The sequence below is a fragment of the Lycium barbarum genome, chromosome 9 (genome assembly GCF_019175385.1).
Source record: "Lycium barbarum isolate Lr01 chromosome 9, ASM1917538v2, whole genome shotgun sequence".
In the NCBI taxonomy this organism is placed as follows: domain Eukaryota; kingdom Viridiplantae; phylum Streptophyta; class Magnoliopsida; order Solanales; family Solanaceae; genus Lycium; species Lycium barbarum.
This window is the reverse complement of record NC_083345.1, coordinates 117,198,660-117,216,704: the sequence shown is the minus strand read 5'-3', so window position 1 is coordinate 117,216,704 and position 18,045 is coordinate 117,198,660. Positions and strand designations below refer to the sequence as shown.

Below are 18,045 nucleotides of genomic sequence, written 5' to 3'. Positions count from 1 at the left end.
TTGTCTTTTGTTTTAAAATTGAAGAGATGAATAAAGGCGTAATACATAAACATACCCTCAAACTTGGCCTCAGCTGACAAGTATGCCCTCCAACTTTGGGTGTGCCCAAGTAGCAGGCACCTCAACTTGTATAAAGTTGGACACGTAAACACAAATGTTGACGTGGCACAAACGTGACACCTCCAAAATTTTATGTGTCACGTCGGCATTTGTGTCTACCTGTTCAACTTTATACAAGTTGAGGTGCCTACCTGTGCACACCCAAAGTTGGAGGGTATACTTGCCAGTTGAGATCAAGTTTGAGGGCCTATTTATGTATTATGCCATGAATAAAAGGTAATTAGCAAAAGTAAAATGTTTGCTCTTTCTGTTCATATCCAAACGAGTTCTGTCAATATGTATCAAAATCTATCATTATCGTCCTTTTTTTTTTTAATAATCGTCGTCTTCTTCTTGTAGTGCTTCAAAACTAAGACATATAACAGAGAATATAGATACATATCGGTGGAATAATATCTTGTAAGTAGAGCAGAGCAAGAGATAGTGAAAGCTTTAAAGCTATAATCAAAATGTGATATGAGGTGGCTATTAATGGGAAAAAACACTGTACGACAATTATGGCAAAGTAATTACCTGGTTTAGCCCATTTTTATTTTATTACTCGTTGTAGCCACTTTTTCCTTCCTCCGGCGAGCTCTATTGCTTTGCTCCTCCACCACGAGCCACCACTGTACAACCCTTCATCTCTGTCTCTCAGAGATTTGATGAGTTCTGACCACCACCACATCACCGACTTGACTGGGAGAACATGGAGGCGCCGGGAAACGCCATTAACGGCTAGGGCGTAGGGCCAACCATAGTTGACTGCGATCGGAATTTGATTTAGAGCAAAACCCTAATCGTGAAAAGCTCTGTTTTAGTAGATCGGATCACGGGTCAATGACGTTTTTGGGCTGCGCTAGCAAACCAGATCTAGGGTTCCGGTAAAATGTTTATAAACACCTTTTATACACATTTATACGGTATAGAAGTGTGTATAAACACCCCTTATACATTATGTATAAACCCCACTCATGTATAAATACCAATTGTATAAGTTTGTATAATATTGTATACTAGTCTTATACATTATTATACACTTTTATATAAGGTTTATACATTTTCTACTGTAGGTGTATAAAGTTGTATATTACTGTATAATGTTGTATACCGCAAAAAAGTGGCTATGCGGATGTAATTTAAATCAAAATACTGTAAACTACTATTGCAAATTACTAAATAAGTTACCATTACGAAGTCAAATCTCAATGGATGTTTGTAATATTATCCCCATTTTATTATTATCAAGTTGTATTTTCAAAGAAAGTTAATAATTAATTAATGTCTAGAGAGTCAATGGATTGTATTATACACATTCTTAATTACAAGTAGAAAATATGGAAGGAAAATAAGGATTATATATGGCATGAATCTATTTAGATATAGTATTTCCTTAATTACTTAATTATATATCCATGCTTTTTATGGAAAGTGAATCTCAGCTTTCCAAGACGTTGCACTTCATACTCTTGTACTGTATAATTATAACAAAATCTCACCTTCTCCCCTATTCCATTGTTTTAACCGATTAGTTACCATATTAGTCTTGGCATATATTTTTTTTTCCCTATAAAATGGTACTAAACATTGTCTCCTCTTCATCATCTCTCATCATTCTCAAAAACCTTGTCAACTCTTCAAACTCCTAGCCATGGAGATTAAAACTAAAGCTTTCATTCTTATCCCTGCATTAGTCTGTTTAGCCTTCTTCCATCTTTCTTTGGTTTCTTGCCATAAAAGTGAAAATGGCTTCAGTCTCGATCTTATCCACCGCGATTCTCCTCTTTCACCTTTTTACAACCCATCAAACACTCCATCTGAACTCCTTCAGAATGCTTTTCACCGGTCATTCTCTCGGGCTTCCTTCTTTAAGAAAAGCTCTGTTAATCCAATCCAATCAACTATTACTCCAACCCTAGGTGAATACCTCATGAAAATCTCAATTGGAACTCCCCCGGTAGACACTCTTGTCATTGCTGATACTGGCAGCGACTTGACATGGACACAATGTGAGCCTTGTGTGGATTGTTTCAAACAATTGGCACCTCTTTTCAATCCCAAGAATAGCTCTTCTTATAAAACTGTTGATTGTAGAAATAAACTTTGTCAAGAAGTAGGTTCTCGCTCATGTAACAATAATACATGTAACTATGAAGTGATTTATGGTGACCTATCTGGTACCTCTGGCGATCTTTCTATTGAAACTTTTACATTTGCTTCTACTTCTAGTAAAAATGTCTCAATTCCTAACATTGCCTTTGGTTGTGGACATTCCAATGCTGGCACATTCCCTAATACCACTTCTGGAATCATTGGCTTAGGTGGTGGCAATGTCTCAATTGTCAACCAAATGAATCAAGAAATCAAAGGGAAATTCTCCTATTGCTTGATCCCATTGGAAACATCAACTAATTCCAACTCAACTAGTCATATCAATTTTGGTGAAAGTGCTGTTGTGTCGGGCCCCGGCGTCGTTTCAACTCCTTTGATAAAAAGCGAAGAGCAAGAAACCTTCTATTTTCTATCTTTGGAAAGTATTAGCGTCGGAAATAAGACTCTACCATTTAAATCTTCTAAAATTAGTTCCAAAGCTCAAGGTAATATTATCATAGATTCAGGTACAACAGTTACTTTTGTCCCTTTTGATTTTTACGCGAATCTGGAGAAAACATTGGTGGCTTCGATTAATGCTACTAGGAAAGATGATCCGTCTGGGTTTTTTAAGGTATGTTACGCCTCTAAGAATGGCACTATCGATGCTCCTAAGATTGTCGCACATTTTACAAATGCGGATGTAGAGTTGCCACCAATTAATACATTTACACAAGTGGCTGAAGGTTTGGTTTGTTTTACAATGGTGCCTGAGGAGGAAGTTGCTATTTTCGGAAACTTGGCACAGATGAATTTCTTAATTGGATATGATCTTGTGGCCAACAAAGTTTCATTCTTGCCTACTGATTGCACTAAGCATTAAGGATTTAGTTGTTGACAGGGGGTGACTAGTTATATATACTTGTACATCTAATGAATTTGGCTATTGACTAGCTAGTACTCTTCTATTCCCCCTTTAATGTGACTAGCAGCGTTGGATTTCAATTGTTTCTCAATTCTTTGAGACTTAAAGCTGAAACAAACATAAGTTATATATGTAAGATTTCTCGACGTCTTTGTGGTGAAAATTGTGTTTTAAAATTCAAAAGAGGAATAAAACAATTAAACTAGGAAAAGCAAAAAAAAAAAAAAATTAACGTGATTAACCTATAACTGTTTGGTTGAAAACAAGGTTATCCAAATTATAATTTTGATATGAGAGAGGGAGAAATGGATTTTTGGCCCTTTACAAACTTTTCTTAGTTTTATGACTTTTTTTATAAGAGTTCTTCATTTTTTACACATAAAAGATATGAAAAAATGACATAAGAGATTTGGAAAAGACAATTTCTTCTATTCAAACTGTAAAAGGCCAAAAGATCATATTTCCTCCCAAAAAAAATTAATGTCAAATTTTATGCTGGAATAAGCCTGATTCCGATAACCAAACCGTCCCCAATTCTTTAATTCTAAAATTAAAAAATTAATACTTATCCCCTTTTTGTTTATTGCTCTTTTCCCCCAAATTCCTTCTCCCCTTCTCCCAAAAGTCGAGCAATTGACAAAAAATGTCCCTTGTGTTTGATGGTAGGTTCGAAATAGTTCCTTCAGTATTCACCGAACGATTTTGTTCCTTTAAGTTTGTCAAAAATTAACATTTTAGTCTTTATTAAGTATTTATTAAATTTTGTCCGTTAGAATTTACGGGGAAAAAAATATTCAATTATAAACACCAAGAAAGTCTCATCAAATCCTAAAATTTGTAATACAAAAAAATTGCACTAGACACTAAAAAGATATAAAAATATTACACCTCAAGAAGCTACACAATTATGAGGAAATAAGATCTCTTGACCTCTTACAATTTGAATAGAAGAATTTTTTTTTCCAGATCTCTTATGTGTTATTTTCAGATCTCTTATGTGTAAAAAATGAAGATCTCTTGTAAAAGGGTTATAAAACTAAAAAAAGATTGTAAAGGACCAAAAATAATATAAGTTACAAAAATTATACCTCTAAATATAGGTTCCTGCTAATTTCCTTTTTATATATATAGTATATAATCAAATCTAAAAATAGGGTTTGGTAAATATTTAACAGGGACTAAAAATTTTAACTTTTGGAGAACTTCAAGGACCAAAATTGTTATGTGCATACTTAAGGGACGATTTTGAACCTACCCTCAAACATAAAGGATCATTTTTGTCATTTTCTCGTTAATAGAGTATGTATTTATTGAAGGAAGATTAATGGAGTGAAATTCTAAAAAAGAAACAAAAATATATTAGTCAAATAACTCTAGTTATAATATTTTTTAACCGATGTGTAAAAGGCTAAATCATATATAAGCAAATCGGACTACAACTATATGTTGTCACCAGCACAGAGACACATGAGAAACTATATTTTGAAATGTTCTTCTAACTTTATTTTAGAATGTCTAAACAATGATCTTTTAGAGATAGCTTCGTTTATAACTACAGTTAAACCTCTCTATAATTGTCATTTGTTATAACAACATTTTACTATAGCGGCCTGATTTTCTCCGGAACCAATGATGTTATATTTTACTTCTCTATAACAGCATTCTGCCTATAACAGCAATGGCATCCATTATAGCGGTACACCCTTTGTAAAATTACCTCTCTATAACAGCCATACTCAAATAGCGTGTAATAATATTTTGTAAGAAATATATTATGTGACAACAAAAGTGTCGATTAAGAGCCTCAACCTACTGCTACTTGGAGATAGAAGAGTCAACTGTTAAGCACTTAGATAGTCTTCAAGGGAAAGCTATTGAATTTCCTTTTGCTGAAAGTTTGGACAAAATTCTTCGTCAGTTCAAGCGTTATATTATCACTAAAAGACTAGAATTTATGAAACAACCTACAATTGTAGAGTTCTTACGTCAAACTTGAAATATTTAAATTCTCAATTAATTTAAAATGCATATGTTCCATAGATTTTAATTCTTTATCTATGTGGTACAACTAGTTATGGATTTAGTAATAATTTATTACTATTTTAAATTTTTAATTTATGAGATATGAAAATCAATTGAGATTTTAAAATTTACATGTATATTGTTTTCGTTTATAACAAACATAGAAAGTACAAAAAGTTAATTGTTTGCGTACTTTTGCTTATAATAGCTAAATGAGATATAAATATCGAATGTCAGTATACATGCATAACAGCACCTCACTATAGTAGCCATGAAATTTCCGGACAAACGTTGCCACTATAGAGAGGGTTGACTGTATCTCTGCACTGTAAAGACAATATACTTTCCTGCTTTATAAAATCGCTTTGTTTCAGCACCAAAAATAAAAACAAAAAAAAACAAAAACTACAACTTAAGGTGTGCGTTATTGGCACGAGTGACCCCCTCTCTTTTTCTTTTCTTTTTTGTTTTTGTTTAATTTTATTATCATATTTGCTTATTGTGAATCATATTTTATAATCTCACAAAAGCAGAAAAATATTAAAATAGTCCTCAAGCCCGTAATTGCAATGTCATCTGTGTACGGTGAGAACTCATGAAGTTCACCTCGGTTCATCGAAGGCTGGCACGGGGTTTCTATCGAGGGTCAGTCCGAGAAGACGGAGGGAACAAACCGAACCTGCGCAAAGGGAGTCCGAGAAGATAAGTCTGAATCTGAGTTTATCCTTTTTGCTGGCTTATCTCCGAAAATCACAACCCAACTGAGGTGTCCGAGATTTCCGGAAGCACTTTCTCCACGTTTAAACTTAAGTCGTGTAGCTAGTTTAGGATACTATCACTGTAAATACATATGTAATAGCCCCCATTAGAGGGCATCTTCATCCGATCTCCATCTCAAGTTAGCAATTGACATATAAAAATCTCTTTCATAGTAAAGGCCCGATATTAGCAAAGTTTCTTCTATTTTAGTTTATTTTCGGTCCAAGCAAGGAGATAAAACCTTCTTCTACTCGGACACGTTGCTCATCTTCATTACACTGGCTATCTTCTTTTAATTTTACGTGAATTCTTTACTTTTTGACACTTTTCGATCATTCGTTTTATCTTGTTAACAAGCCCGGTCACATATCCTTTAAACCGCGTACAAATTTAATTGTTGCTCTCTTTTGAGGGTAAACATCATCCCTACTGAAGCCTTCAGTCTCCGAGTCGACTTCATCTGCCTGAAAAGACATAGCCTAGGTCATCCTTTTGAATTTCACTCCCACTACCATTTTCTTACAAATTTAAGAGTCATTTGATCATGAGAATTATTCATTCTTTTACAGTATTTTTTCACTTTATTTCAAAATCATTTAGTTATAAACTAAATCCAATTTGGAGTGAATTGGATTATAAAAGTGGAAAACTGCTCAAGAAATGTTTTCTAATTGCATCTTCATAAATTTTAAATAAAGTGTTTTCTTTTCTCCTTTGCAAACAAAAAGTATAAAAAACACAATTCCATCTTCAACTCCAACTTCATAAAATTTAAATAAAGTGAAAACATTTGAAATCAATAACCAAACGCCTATTAAATATCTATTCCCCAAAGTCTATAAAATTTTATATTTAAACTCCTAAAAAGATCCCAACAAAACTCAATAGGGAACTACCTTCGCTCCGCACGGTTTGTGAAGACAGATTCTCGTCACTCAGTTTTCAGAGCAGCGAAAGAAACTTAGGATATGAGACTGATGGAAGCAGCAGATAGGAGACTGATGGAAGCAGCAGGGCTCTTATTCCACAATATGAGATTGTTGGTTTAGTAGTAACGACTTATCACGATTCATTGGTTCATATAGAATCCATGTCCTAGGTGTATCGGATTTACTTCACTGAAAAAGACACAAAGGGTGGTCGGCATCAGCGATCCCCAATACCCTCTTGAAATGAATCAATCTTTCGAGACTCCATTTTTTTAAGTTTAAAGCTCAAGCTCCAACAATAGCTATTAATGGAGTATATATATTTCAAACATAGGAGGAAAAAACGTGGGAGTGAATTGAGAGAGGGGAATATAATTTTATATTTATTTTTTTATAAGGTAAGAGATTAAATTTTTTGATATTTATTTTGATTTATTATATTATTTATTACTTTGGATCAAAATGCATTTCTTAAAACTTAGAGACTGGTTTCAAAGTTTAGAACAATTATTATTTTATTTTTTAAAATTGTTGGACAAAAATGCATTTTTTAAAACTTGGGAAGTTGTTTTGACCCTCAGATAACTTCTTGCACTTAATTAGCGCTAATCCTAATCAGATCCTCACACCTAATAATTAAAATTTGTGAATATATGCATTAATGGTAGTAACTCTCAAAATTGAGTATTATTGATATTTTAGAAATGTAAGAAGTTGTATTTTTGTAATTAAAAAGTTAAAATTTTGAATAAATTGTATTTATGTAATTTTTATAAAGTAGTTGTAATCTTTTTAATTACCATTTTAAAAAGTTGTATTTATGTGAGTTTTCCTTAAGGGCAACTTACAAAAATACTATTAGTAAATACACAACTATTTACAATACCTACAACTATTTTTTAATTTACAAAATATACCCTATAAATGATAAAAGGAAAAAATCTTTAGATATGGTCAATTTAGTATAAATATGGTAACAAATTTATACAGGTTATATTTTTTTCCTTAATTTGTCCCTACAAATTCTCCGTTCCTACCTATCATTAATAATAGAATTAATAATATAATGAAGGAAATAATATTAAGTATAAGTGACATAAATAATATACATAAATATTTAGATATGGTCAATTTAGTATAAATATGGTAACCAATTTATACAAGTTATATTTTTTCCTTTATTTGTCCGTACAAATTCTCCTTTCGTACCTATCAATAATAATAGAATTAATAATATGATGAAGGCAATAATATTAAGTATAATTGACATAAATAATATACATAAATCTTTAGATATGGTCAATTTAGTATAAATATGGTAACCAATTTATACAGGTTATATTTTTTCTTTTATTTGTCCCTACAAATTCTCCTTTCCTACCTATCATTAATAATATAATTAATAATATGATGAAGGCAATAATATTAAGTATACTTGACATAAACAATATACATATACCATATATACTAAACACCTTTAAGTCGTCTTTTGAAGGTTTTTTCTCTTTCTCCTTGAACTTAGCCTTCAAACAGAGATAGTGTTAATATAACATATATTAAAAATAATATACTACATACTATATTTATGCATATATGTGCATGAGTGCATCGATATACTATATATATCATATCTCCATATACCATATACCACATCCAGGTATATTTTCATGTACTTTTCTTATACCATATACCATATCTTTTCATGTACTTTTCTTAATATTAACATATTTAAATAAATTTCTTTAAGTCATAAAAAAATAATTGCATTCATCAAGTGAAAATAAAAAAAGAAGAATAAAGAGGAGGAAACAAAAGAAAAAAATATATTTTTAAAACGGTTTGAAAGAAAAAGAAAGTAAAAAGTGAATATATGCATTAATGGTAGTAACTCTTAAAATTGAGTATTATTGATATTTTAGGAATGTAAGAAGTTGTATTTTTGTAATTAAAAAGTTAAAATTTTGAATAAGTTGTATTTATGTAATTTTTATAAAGTAATTGTAATCTTTTTAATTACCATTTTAAAAAGTTGTATTTGTGTGAATTTTCCTTAAAATTTGGGGTCCGAATTCATTAAAAAAAACACTTTGGGTCCTGCCACCACACTCCCCCGAGTGACTCAAATTAATATAGATGTGTGTGAATTGTTTTGTCCAAATTGCTACTTGGACGTGAATTTTAGCTATATTTGGCCTTTTGTATTTATGTCTTGATGCAAAATTATAGTTTGCTCCATTTATGCGTTCATGAATGTACATGGCTCGTATCATAATAATAACGGTAATACTAATTTGCTCACAATTATTGCTTGAATTTCAACTTTCGGTCTTTTATGGGTTTACCTTGCAATGTTCACATCCATGTACAACAATCTTGACTAGGGGTATCAAATGGACGGGTTGGATTGAAATTGGACACATTAAAATGGGCTGAGCTAATTAATGAGTTGGGCTAAGATTGACTCAAAAATTATTTAGGCTGAAATGGGTTAAAAATGGGTTGGGTGACCTACCCAACTTGACGTAGTATTTTTAAGGGCCTCCGGCGTGAAAAATATTTCGCGGAAAACATTTTTCATGGAATAGTTTCGAAAAAAATATGAAAAATATTTTCCCCAAATATCAAACACACCTCAAACTTATGAGATACATGATACAAGAAAAGTGAATACATAGAAAAAATAAAGTAAATCTCAAGCAATAAACTTAAATTAAGGTAGTCTTAAAGCTGGGTTAGTATTGGGCTAAGTTGGAAATCACTTTAAAATGAGTTGTGTTGAGTTGGACTAAAATCAGCCCTGTATGAAGTTATCATGAGCCCTACCCATAAAATTTTGGACGGGTTGGACGGCCATTAACTTTTGGTCATCTTTGACACCCCTACTCTTGAGCAAATGGTCGGGTCATTTGCACGATTGCCCTTTAAAGGCACTGGTTTTTAATTTTTCGCCCTCAAATTGGTGGTCTTTAATTTTTGCCTTTCGCTTAATACCCCGAGGTCCTGGGTTCGAAACCAGGCTCAGTCAAAAAAAAAAATCATAAGGCAAAGGTTGTAGCAAAATTAGGCCAATTAGGGGAAAAGTTAAGCCTTAAGGCAAACTTTTAACCAAAATTAGGCCTTAAGGCAGAGGTTTGCAAAATTCCAGCTAAGTAATTTTTTTTTTTTTTGCCTTAAGGCGGAGTTTGAAGCCCAACTTATGCCTTCCGAACTCTACCTTGCGAATTTTTTTAAAAAAAATAACTGAGCGAGAGTTCGAACCCGAAACTGGGGGTGACAAATGCGCCGTTTGGACTAAAGTTTCAATCAAGATGGGTTGAATCAATAAATGGGCTAATGCCCAACCCTGCCCAAAGTGCATTTAGGATAAGATGGGCTGGGTCAAGATAAGCTAAATAATGAGCCACAACCCAACCCGCTCAACTTGACCCAATTCTTTTCAGCATTATCAACTTTTAAACAAATCAAAAATTAATATTTAAAAAAAATATAAATTTATTTACCATTTCCCGTTTCCTTTTTCTGGTTACACAATCCATTAACTATTTAATTCCTCATTACACTATATCGGCAATTTTCTTAAATACTGACATATCAAATGATGGAGGGGTTCGTTAATGCACCTGATATGCATTTTAAAAAGCAGTATTTAGAGGTCAAACAATAGCAGAAAAATCAAGACTGAATGTTTGTTTTGAGAAAGTCTATGAAGCAATAATGGTTTTCCAAAATAAAGTAAATCCTCAATTAGCAGAGAAAGTTCTTCAAACCAGAAAGAGGAACAAAATGAAATACTAAATAGATTTTTTTTTTCTAGGGAGCGCTTCCCCCGAATGGGACCCTACACGGCGCGAATTCAGAAATAACCGGGCTCCAATACGAGTACGGGACTCCAGATGGGAAACAAAAAAAAAAACACTATCAATAACAACAAAACAGAAAAGGAAAAAAGTGAGTTGGATTTCGACAAGAACAGTCAGATATTGTGTAGCAGTTTTAAAAAAAAAAAAAACCTTCATTTTGAGTCTTGATTTTGGAGCATCACACATTATTCTACAGAAATTTCAAAGAAAAGCTAGAGTAGTTGATTTCATGTACTTTGTTCAAAGTTTTTTCAAATGTATTCATAAATCAATACAGAGAAATTCCATGGAAAGTTAAGAAAAAAAAAACACTTATTACTACTTAGTAGTTACATGGAGGAAGGGACAGAAAGAGAAATGAAAACTTAGAAGTATAGAACCAGGGGCAAACATCAGAACAATAGATAGGTTAATTTGGGCTAAAGTAATGAGTTGAATTGGGTTGCTCAAGATAAATGGGTTAAGTTGGGCTAGCCTAAACTTAGCCCATCATAATTGTATGTAATGCCCAAATTCATAAAAATTTGGGCGGGTTGGGCGGGTCAATTGGGCTTGGGTTGGGTGAACTTGCCAGCCCTATTCGAAACCAAGAAATTTTTAGCAAAGGGTAAAAATTAAAGACCACCGATTTAAGGGGCAAAAATTAAAGACTAGTGCCTTTGAAGGGCATTCCGCACAAACAAAAAAAAAATGCAAATGACCTGGTAAGAATTAGTTGTAAGGTTTGGATTAAAGGTGACGGGTGATTTGCACCTTGGCTCATATTTTGTGTTGGGTCTCTAAATTTTGTCCCTCAAGACAAATAATTTCAAGACATAAGTTTATATTTTCGCATCATTTCAACAAATTATGCTCAGCGCCCTTTAAAAATTTATGCCTTACTGGATTTAAGTTTGATTTTAAAGGACAAAAATTAAGAACCAGGCCATTTGAAGGTCAAAGTGATGTTTGGTTGGTCAAAGCACCAATTACATGTTGTGTGATTGAGTGCGCAACTGAGAAATGGTGAGATTGTCAAAATTAAAACAAAAAAGTGTATTTCATACATTGTATTGTTTTGTTGTAAGGTCATAAATGGTGTGGCTACTTTGTTTGAATTTAGACAAGCAGGAGCAAGTGAGTTTTGAGTATGGGTGTATAAAGAAAATCGACAAACTGCATCAAATCGATAATTCGAGTCAAATCGACGAAAAAGTTCGATTAGTGATTTGGTCTGACTTGTTTGGTATTGCAAATAAAAACCCGATCATAACTGATTTGGTTTGGTTTTAACAAAAAAAAAAGTCAAACCAAACCAAATCAATTCGACATTACACGTATACACTTTTAAAAAGTATTTTATATATAAAAACATTTATTTTATAATGTAATTTATAAATATTTTTTAAAACTTTTCATTGTTTTTGTCGTTTTACATATTATTTCAAGCATGCACTTACAATTTTGAATGGTCCAAAAAATTTTATATCTCATAGATGTTAGTAACTCAATTAAAGTCCAAATCAAAATCAAATACATACTAATGCTAACAAAAGAAATACAATTATAATGCTAGGAATAACAATAATGTTTGATATTTATTTCTTAGTTTTGCATTGGTTTAGACAGTGTAAAATACATAATTTAATTTAGTTTTTCTTCAATGGTAATTAATACTTTTTAGTCGTACTTATTTTAGCATGACTTAGTACTTTTATATTTTGATCAATTTCATTAGGGAGATTGACCTATATATATACATAATAAGAAAAGTATTTAACAAATATAACGAAACTTTTCAATTTACAAAACATAGCAATAGATTTCTTACAAAATATATACAAAAATTTTGCTCAAATTATTTTTTTTTTAAAATATTTTTTTAAAACATTTTTTTAAAAAAATAATTAATTTTTTTTGCTCAAGGCTTAAAAAAACCACTCAAAATTTTGTGTGTGAAAACTGTACGAAATGTGTATATTTGGTTCAAGGCTTAAAGCTTTTGTTCATTTTGTGTATAAAAACAGTATGAATTATGTAAATCTCAGTCAAGGCTTAGAATTTCGCTCAAATTTTTTATATATAACGTTCATGTTAGATTTTTGGAAAATTAACACAACTACAACAACATTCATACAATATTTAAGGCTTAAAATTTTGTGTATGAATGTGCATATCTCGTCCAACGCTTAAACAGTTCGCTAAAATTTTGTGTATGAAAATTGTATTAAAATTTTCGCACACATATACACATTTCATACAATTTTTATATACAGAAAATTGATTGAATTTTTTAAGCATTGAGCAAAAAAATTTTTTAAAAAAAATTAATTTTTTTTTATTTTAAGTATGAAAAATGAAGATCTTTTATATCTTGTAAATAAGAAAAAGTATCGTTATGTTTTGTAATAAAGAGTCTTAAGTAGGTAGTCTATGTCATTTTCCCTTTTCATTACGACTTAGTGATTTCATTATATTTTTTGTTGAATATTTTAGTACAATGTGATCACTCGTCTCACTTTTTGTATTATTTTTTCTTAAGAAACACCTTAATTAGATAGTTGTATCTTACTGGGACTAAAGAAATATTTGAAGCACAAGTTTTATGTTTTGTACGAAGACTTTACCGGTTTTTTTTTTTTTCAAAAAACCTGACTTTCATTGGTTTCGTTTGGTTTGCAAATTTAAAAACCCCATAATTAGTTTGATTTGATATTTGAAAAACTCGAATCAACCCGATCCATATACCCCATAATTTTGAGATCGAGGTGTCAAAGTTAATCAAACAACTAAGTGACTTGTTTTCGTAACTCAATATGTGCATACAAAGTTGTCCGCTATGTTCCTCTTTTTTTTTTTTTTTTTTTTTTGAGAATAAAGTTGAATATCGATGGAATTTGATGTAATAAGATGTTCAATATTGTCTAATTAATGTATTGGAATTTACTTTTTATAATCGGTGTGAACATATATAAAAGCATATGTTGTATTATATACAAAACAGACCAATTATAAAAAGACGTAATATATTTTCAAAAATAAATTGTTATAAGAAAAGGTAATGAGGCAATTAATGTCTAAAAAGTCAATTAATTATATTATGCACCTTCTTAAGGAAAAATATGGAAGAGACAAGAAGAAGTAAATGATATGAATCAAATTCTAAAGTTTAAATATAATAGTCCTTAATTACATCCATATCTTCCTCTATTGAAAGTGGAACTTCTCATTAAGACAACTTCTCAAGATGTTTCATTTTATAATCTTGCATGCATTTGATATCTTTAACATGAACTCATCTTCTCCACTATTCCATTTATTAACCACCATTGTTTTCACAAACATTTTTACCTATAAAATGGGTACTAAACTTCATCATTTCTCATCATTCTCCAAACCCCTAACCATGGAGTTTAATTCTAAAGCTAGCACTCTTTTTCTTGCATTAGTATTTTTAGCTTTCTTTCATCTTTCTTTAGTTTCTTGTCGAAAAATAATAAGCAGTCACGGTGAAAATGGCTTCACTCTTGATCTTATCCATCGTGATTCTCCTCTTTCACCTTTGTATAACTCATCAAGCACCTCATTTGAACGCCTTCAAAATGCCTTCCACCGGTCATTCTCTCGGGCTTCCTTCTTTAAGAAACACTCAGTTAATGGAATCCGATCGACTATTACTCCAACCCCAGGTGAATACCTCATGAAAATCTCAATTGGAACTCCCTCATTAGACACTCTTGCCGTTGCTGATACTGGCAGCGACTTGACATGGATACAATGTGAGCCGTGTTTTGATTGTTTCAAACAGTTGGAACCTATTTTCAATCCCAAGAATAGCTCTTCTTATAAAACTGTTGGTTGTCACAATAAACTTTGTCGAGAAGTAGGACATTCATGTAAGAATAATACATGTAATTATGAAGTGACTTATGGTGACCACTGACCAATCCCATACCATAGGTGATGTTTCTTTCGAAACTTTCAAATTTGCTTCTACTTCTAGTAAAAGTGTCTCAATTCCTAACATTGCCTTTGGTTGTGGACATTCCAATATTGGCACATTCCGTGATACCACTTCTGGAATCATTGGCTTAGGGGGTGGTGAAGTTTCAATTATCAACCAATTGGATAAATATATCAAAGGGAAATTCTCTTATTGTTTGATCCCACTGGAATCATCAACTTCCAATCTCACAAGTCACATCAACTTTGGGAGTAATGCCATTGTGTCTGGCCGTAATGTCGTTTCAACTCCTTTGATAAGAGGGGAACCATCCACGTTCTACTATCTAAATTTGGAAGGTGTGAGCGTCGGGAGTAAGAGATTGGAATTCAAATCTTCTAAAATTGGCTCTTCTTCTATTGGTGGTGATGAAGGAGGTAACATAGTAATTGATTGTGGCACAACGTTAACGTATCTTCCTAACGATTTTTACTTGAATTTGGAATCAACGTTGGTGCATGTGATCAATGCTACTAGGAAGGACGATCCTTCGGGAACATTTCGTCTATGTTACGAGTCAGAGGATGGTACTATTGATGCTCCCATGATTGTTGCACATTTTACAAATGCAGATTTAGAGTTATCGCCTTCGAGCACGTTTGCGGAAGTGGAAAGAGGTTTGGTTTGTATGACAATAGTGCCTGCATATCAAATTGCTATTTTTGGAAACTTGGCTCAGGAAAATTTCTTAATTGGATATGATCTTGTGGCAAACAAAGTCTCCTTTAAGCCTACAGATTGCACTAAGTACTAAGGAATTTGGCTTTGATAAGTAGTGTTATTTTTTTGTTGTTCGTGTTTGGACTTTTAATTAATTTTATAATTAGCAGTAATACAAATGTTGCTGTTCAATCCTTGATGAGTACTTGTCTTTAATTCAATCTGATGCTTAACAATGGATATATTATATATTATGTGCTTAATAAGCTGCTCACATTGTGATGTTTTGGTTTATTTTCCCTTCTTTATTTTCTGAAAACTTACCAGCTTCTTTAACTGTTTGGAAATCCACCCATGTACAATTGGAATTCAGTGTAATTTGGTGTAACTACACAGCTTGGCATGTTTGTCAGGCCAAGTAATTACATGGTCAGCATGTAATTGAGTGTAACTGAGAGGGGTAATTACACTCTCTAATTCTCAAGGTGGGGTTGAGAATTGGGTGTACTTACAACCTATAATTACAAGGTTACTTTTTAATTTTTTCTTTTTTATTTCAATTTCTTTTTTATTTTTACATTTTAAATATTTTTTTATATTATTTATCTTTCATTTTCTTTCTTCTCATTTCCTAACCTTTACTTCTTGTGATTCCATGTAATTGCTCCTATTTTTTAATTTTTTTTCTTATTTTCTTCATTTAGCTTAACTGTGTTATTATTCTAGCTTTTGATAATACACTTCCTAATATTAAATAGAATGAGTCATTAACAAACTTGACATATAATGAGTAATGTTATTACAATAGAATTCTGTTGTTGAATGAGGTTATAGATTTATAAATGATTCACTTTCTTTTGAACTATATTCACATAAGTTATGTTGGGACTTATTGTATGTTATGTTGGAATTTGACATAAAAGTATCATGTTAAACTTTTTTTTTTTTTTTTGGATTTTGAATTCAGGCTATATTTTCGATTTTAGTTATTTGCTTTAGTACGAAGATAGGCATGAAGGCATGATTAGTTTCTCAAATCTCACTTCATTGACCATAGTAAACTCCTTCTCGTTGTACCGAAATAGAGGTCTGATATAAACAATCGGGTACAGCATCACATTTGGCACCTAAGGAAGGTACAGTCCACCAATGAGGTACATAAGCAAATGTGATATTCACTTGTTCATTTTCCACTTACAATTGATAGATTATTATTTTTTTTGTCAAACATTTGAATGTTATGACATTATATGTGTAAATATTAATCTTTTTATTAAACATCTGACTGATGTTGTTCTTACAAAATGTGTTGTTTTAATTTTTGTAATTAATTAAATCAAAACATTATTAATGTTAAAATATACAATTGCTTTAACAATATTATTTACAAATATGTGATCTTTAATTAATATATTTTCAAGAAACAATATGTATCTTAAATACTTATTGTAATATATCATTTACAAAGGTACATATTTGTCAATTATTAATTTTTATTTTTAAACTAATCTAACTGTGTAATTGATGGATATAAATTATTCATGTAATTTCAGTATAAAAGTATAATATTTTAAAATAAAATATGAATAATTTATATCATATTTTTGCACTTTTCTAACAAATCTTGCAGGAAAAAGAATACATGGAAAAAGAGAAGAAGCAAGAAATAAAAGTCCAGGAAGGAGGATGTATCCATGAAAACTTCACCAAAGACTACACAAAGTCAAGAGATACAAAGTTGTGACAAATTGTCAACAAGATTTCATGACGAATTATCATGTCAATTTCTCACCAAGATTGCATGATAAATTGCCATGTAAAATTCTCATCAAGGATACAATATTATATTGATATTCTCTTGCAATTTCTCACCAAAGCCTCGTAGGAATTCTCTTATAAATAGGCATATGTTTTGTAGAAGAAAGAAATGCATCTTTCATCCTATTTGCTTCCAAGAGTGAAGAGGACACAAGAACTAGTCTTGGTGTCTCTCTTGGCTCTTTCTTGTAGTAAAAAATATTCTCTTAGTCTTTATTTGTATAGCATTCCTTTTGCGCAATTAATAAGAGGTTCCATGTTAATAACTCAATCAATTCTTCGAAAATATATTCTATTACCTTCATTGATAATAGCCAAAAATCTTGGGCGTATGTTATTCTTGCAACTTCCTGAATGGTCTGAAGATTTGCAGGAATGGAATAGAGAAATGCATATTAAATGTACTTATAATGGTGTTCAATTATCAGAAACAGAATTTCCAAAAAATTGGTTGAGGGATGGGATTCAGATCAAAATTTTATTTCCTTATTGTCTGAAACCTTAGCATATATCTAAATTGTACCCCTCCCATGGAGAGCTAATGAAAAAGAAAAAAGAAAAAGATGATTTTTGTTTTTTAACAGTTTGGGGAATGGAAACTGAAGCTCCCTTTGGTTCTCCCCGAAGGCGCCCTTCCTTTTTTGAGCCCATTTTTAAGAAACTGAAGCTCCCTTTATTTTCTACTCCATAATGGAGTAAGTTTCCATGGTTGGGATACTAGATGAAGCTATTATAATAAATATCTTTATTTTATTATAAAAAAAAACTCGCGAAAAAAATCATAAAAATCAAATATATAACTAGAAACAAGATTAAAAGAGAGAAAATTAAATATATAAAAATATGTTCTTTTAGGGTAAAAAATCTCCCTTAAATCTTTTTTTTTCCTCCGAGAACTTG

The 18,045-nt window shown here is 31.5% G+C and overlaps 1 protein-coding gene and 1 pseudogene across 1 annotated transcript; both read left to right on the top strand.

Annotated features, from left to right (window-relative positions):
- Window positions 1-1,721: 1,721 nt before the first annotated feature.
- Window positions 1,722-3,263, top strand: LOC132612338 (aspartic proteinase CDR1-like). Its single transcript, XM_060326623.1, has one exon. The coding sequence runs from the start codon at window positions 1,751-1,753 to the stop codon at window positions 3,071-3,073; it is 1,323 nt and encodes a 440-aa protein (XP_060182606.1). The 5' UTR covers window positions 1,722-1,750; the 3' UTR covers window positions 3,074-3,263.
- A 10,777-nt stretch (window positions 3,264-14,040) lies between these two features.
- On the top strand, window positions 14,041-15,526 carry LOC132612337 (aspartic proteinase CDR1-like; annotated as a pseudogene).
- Window positions 15,527-18,045: the final 2,519 nt, after the last annotated feature.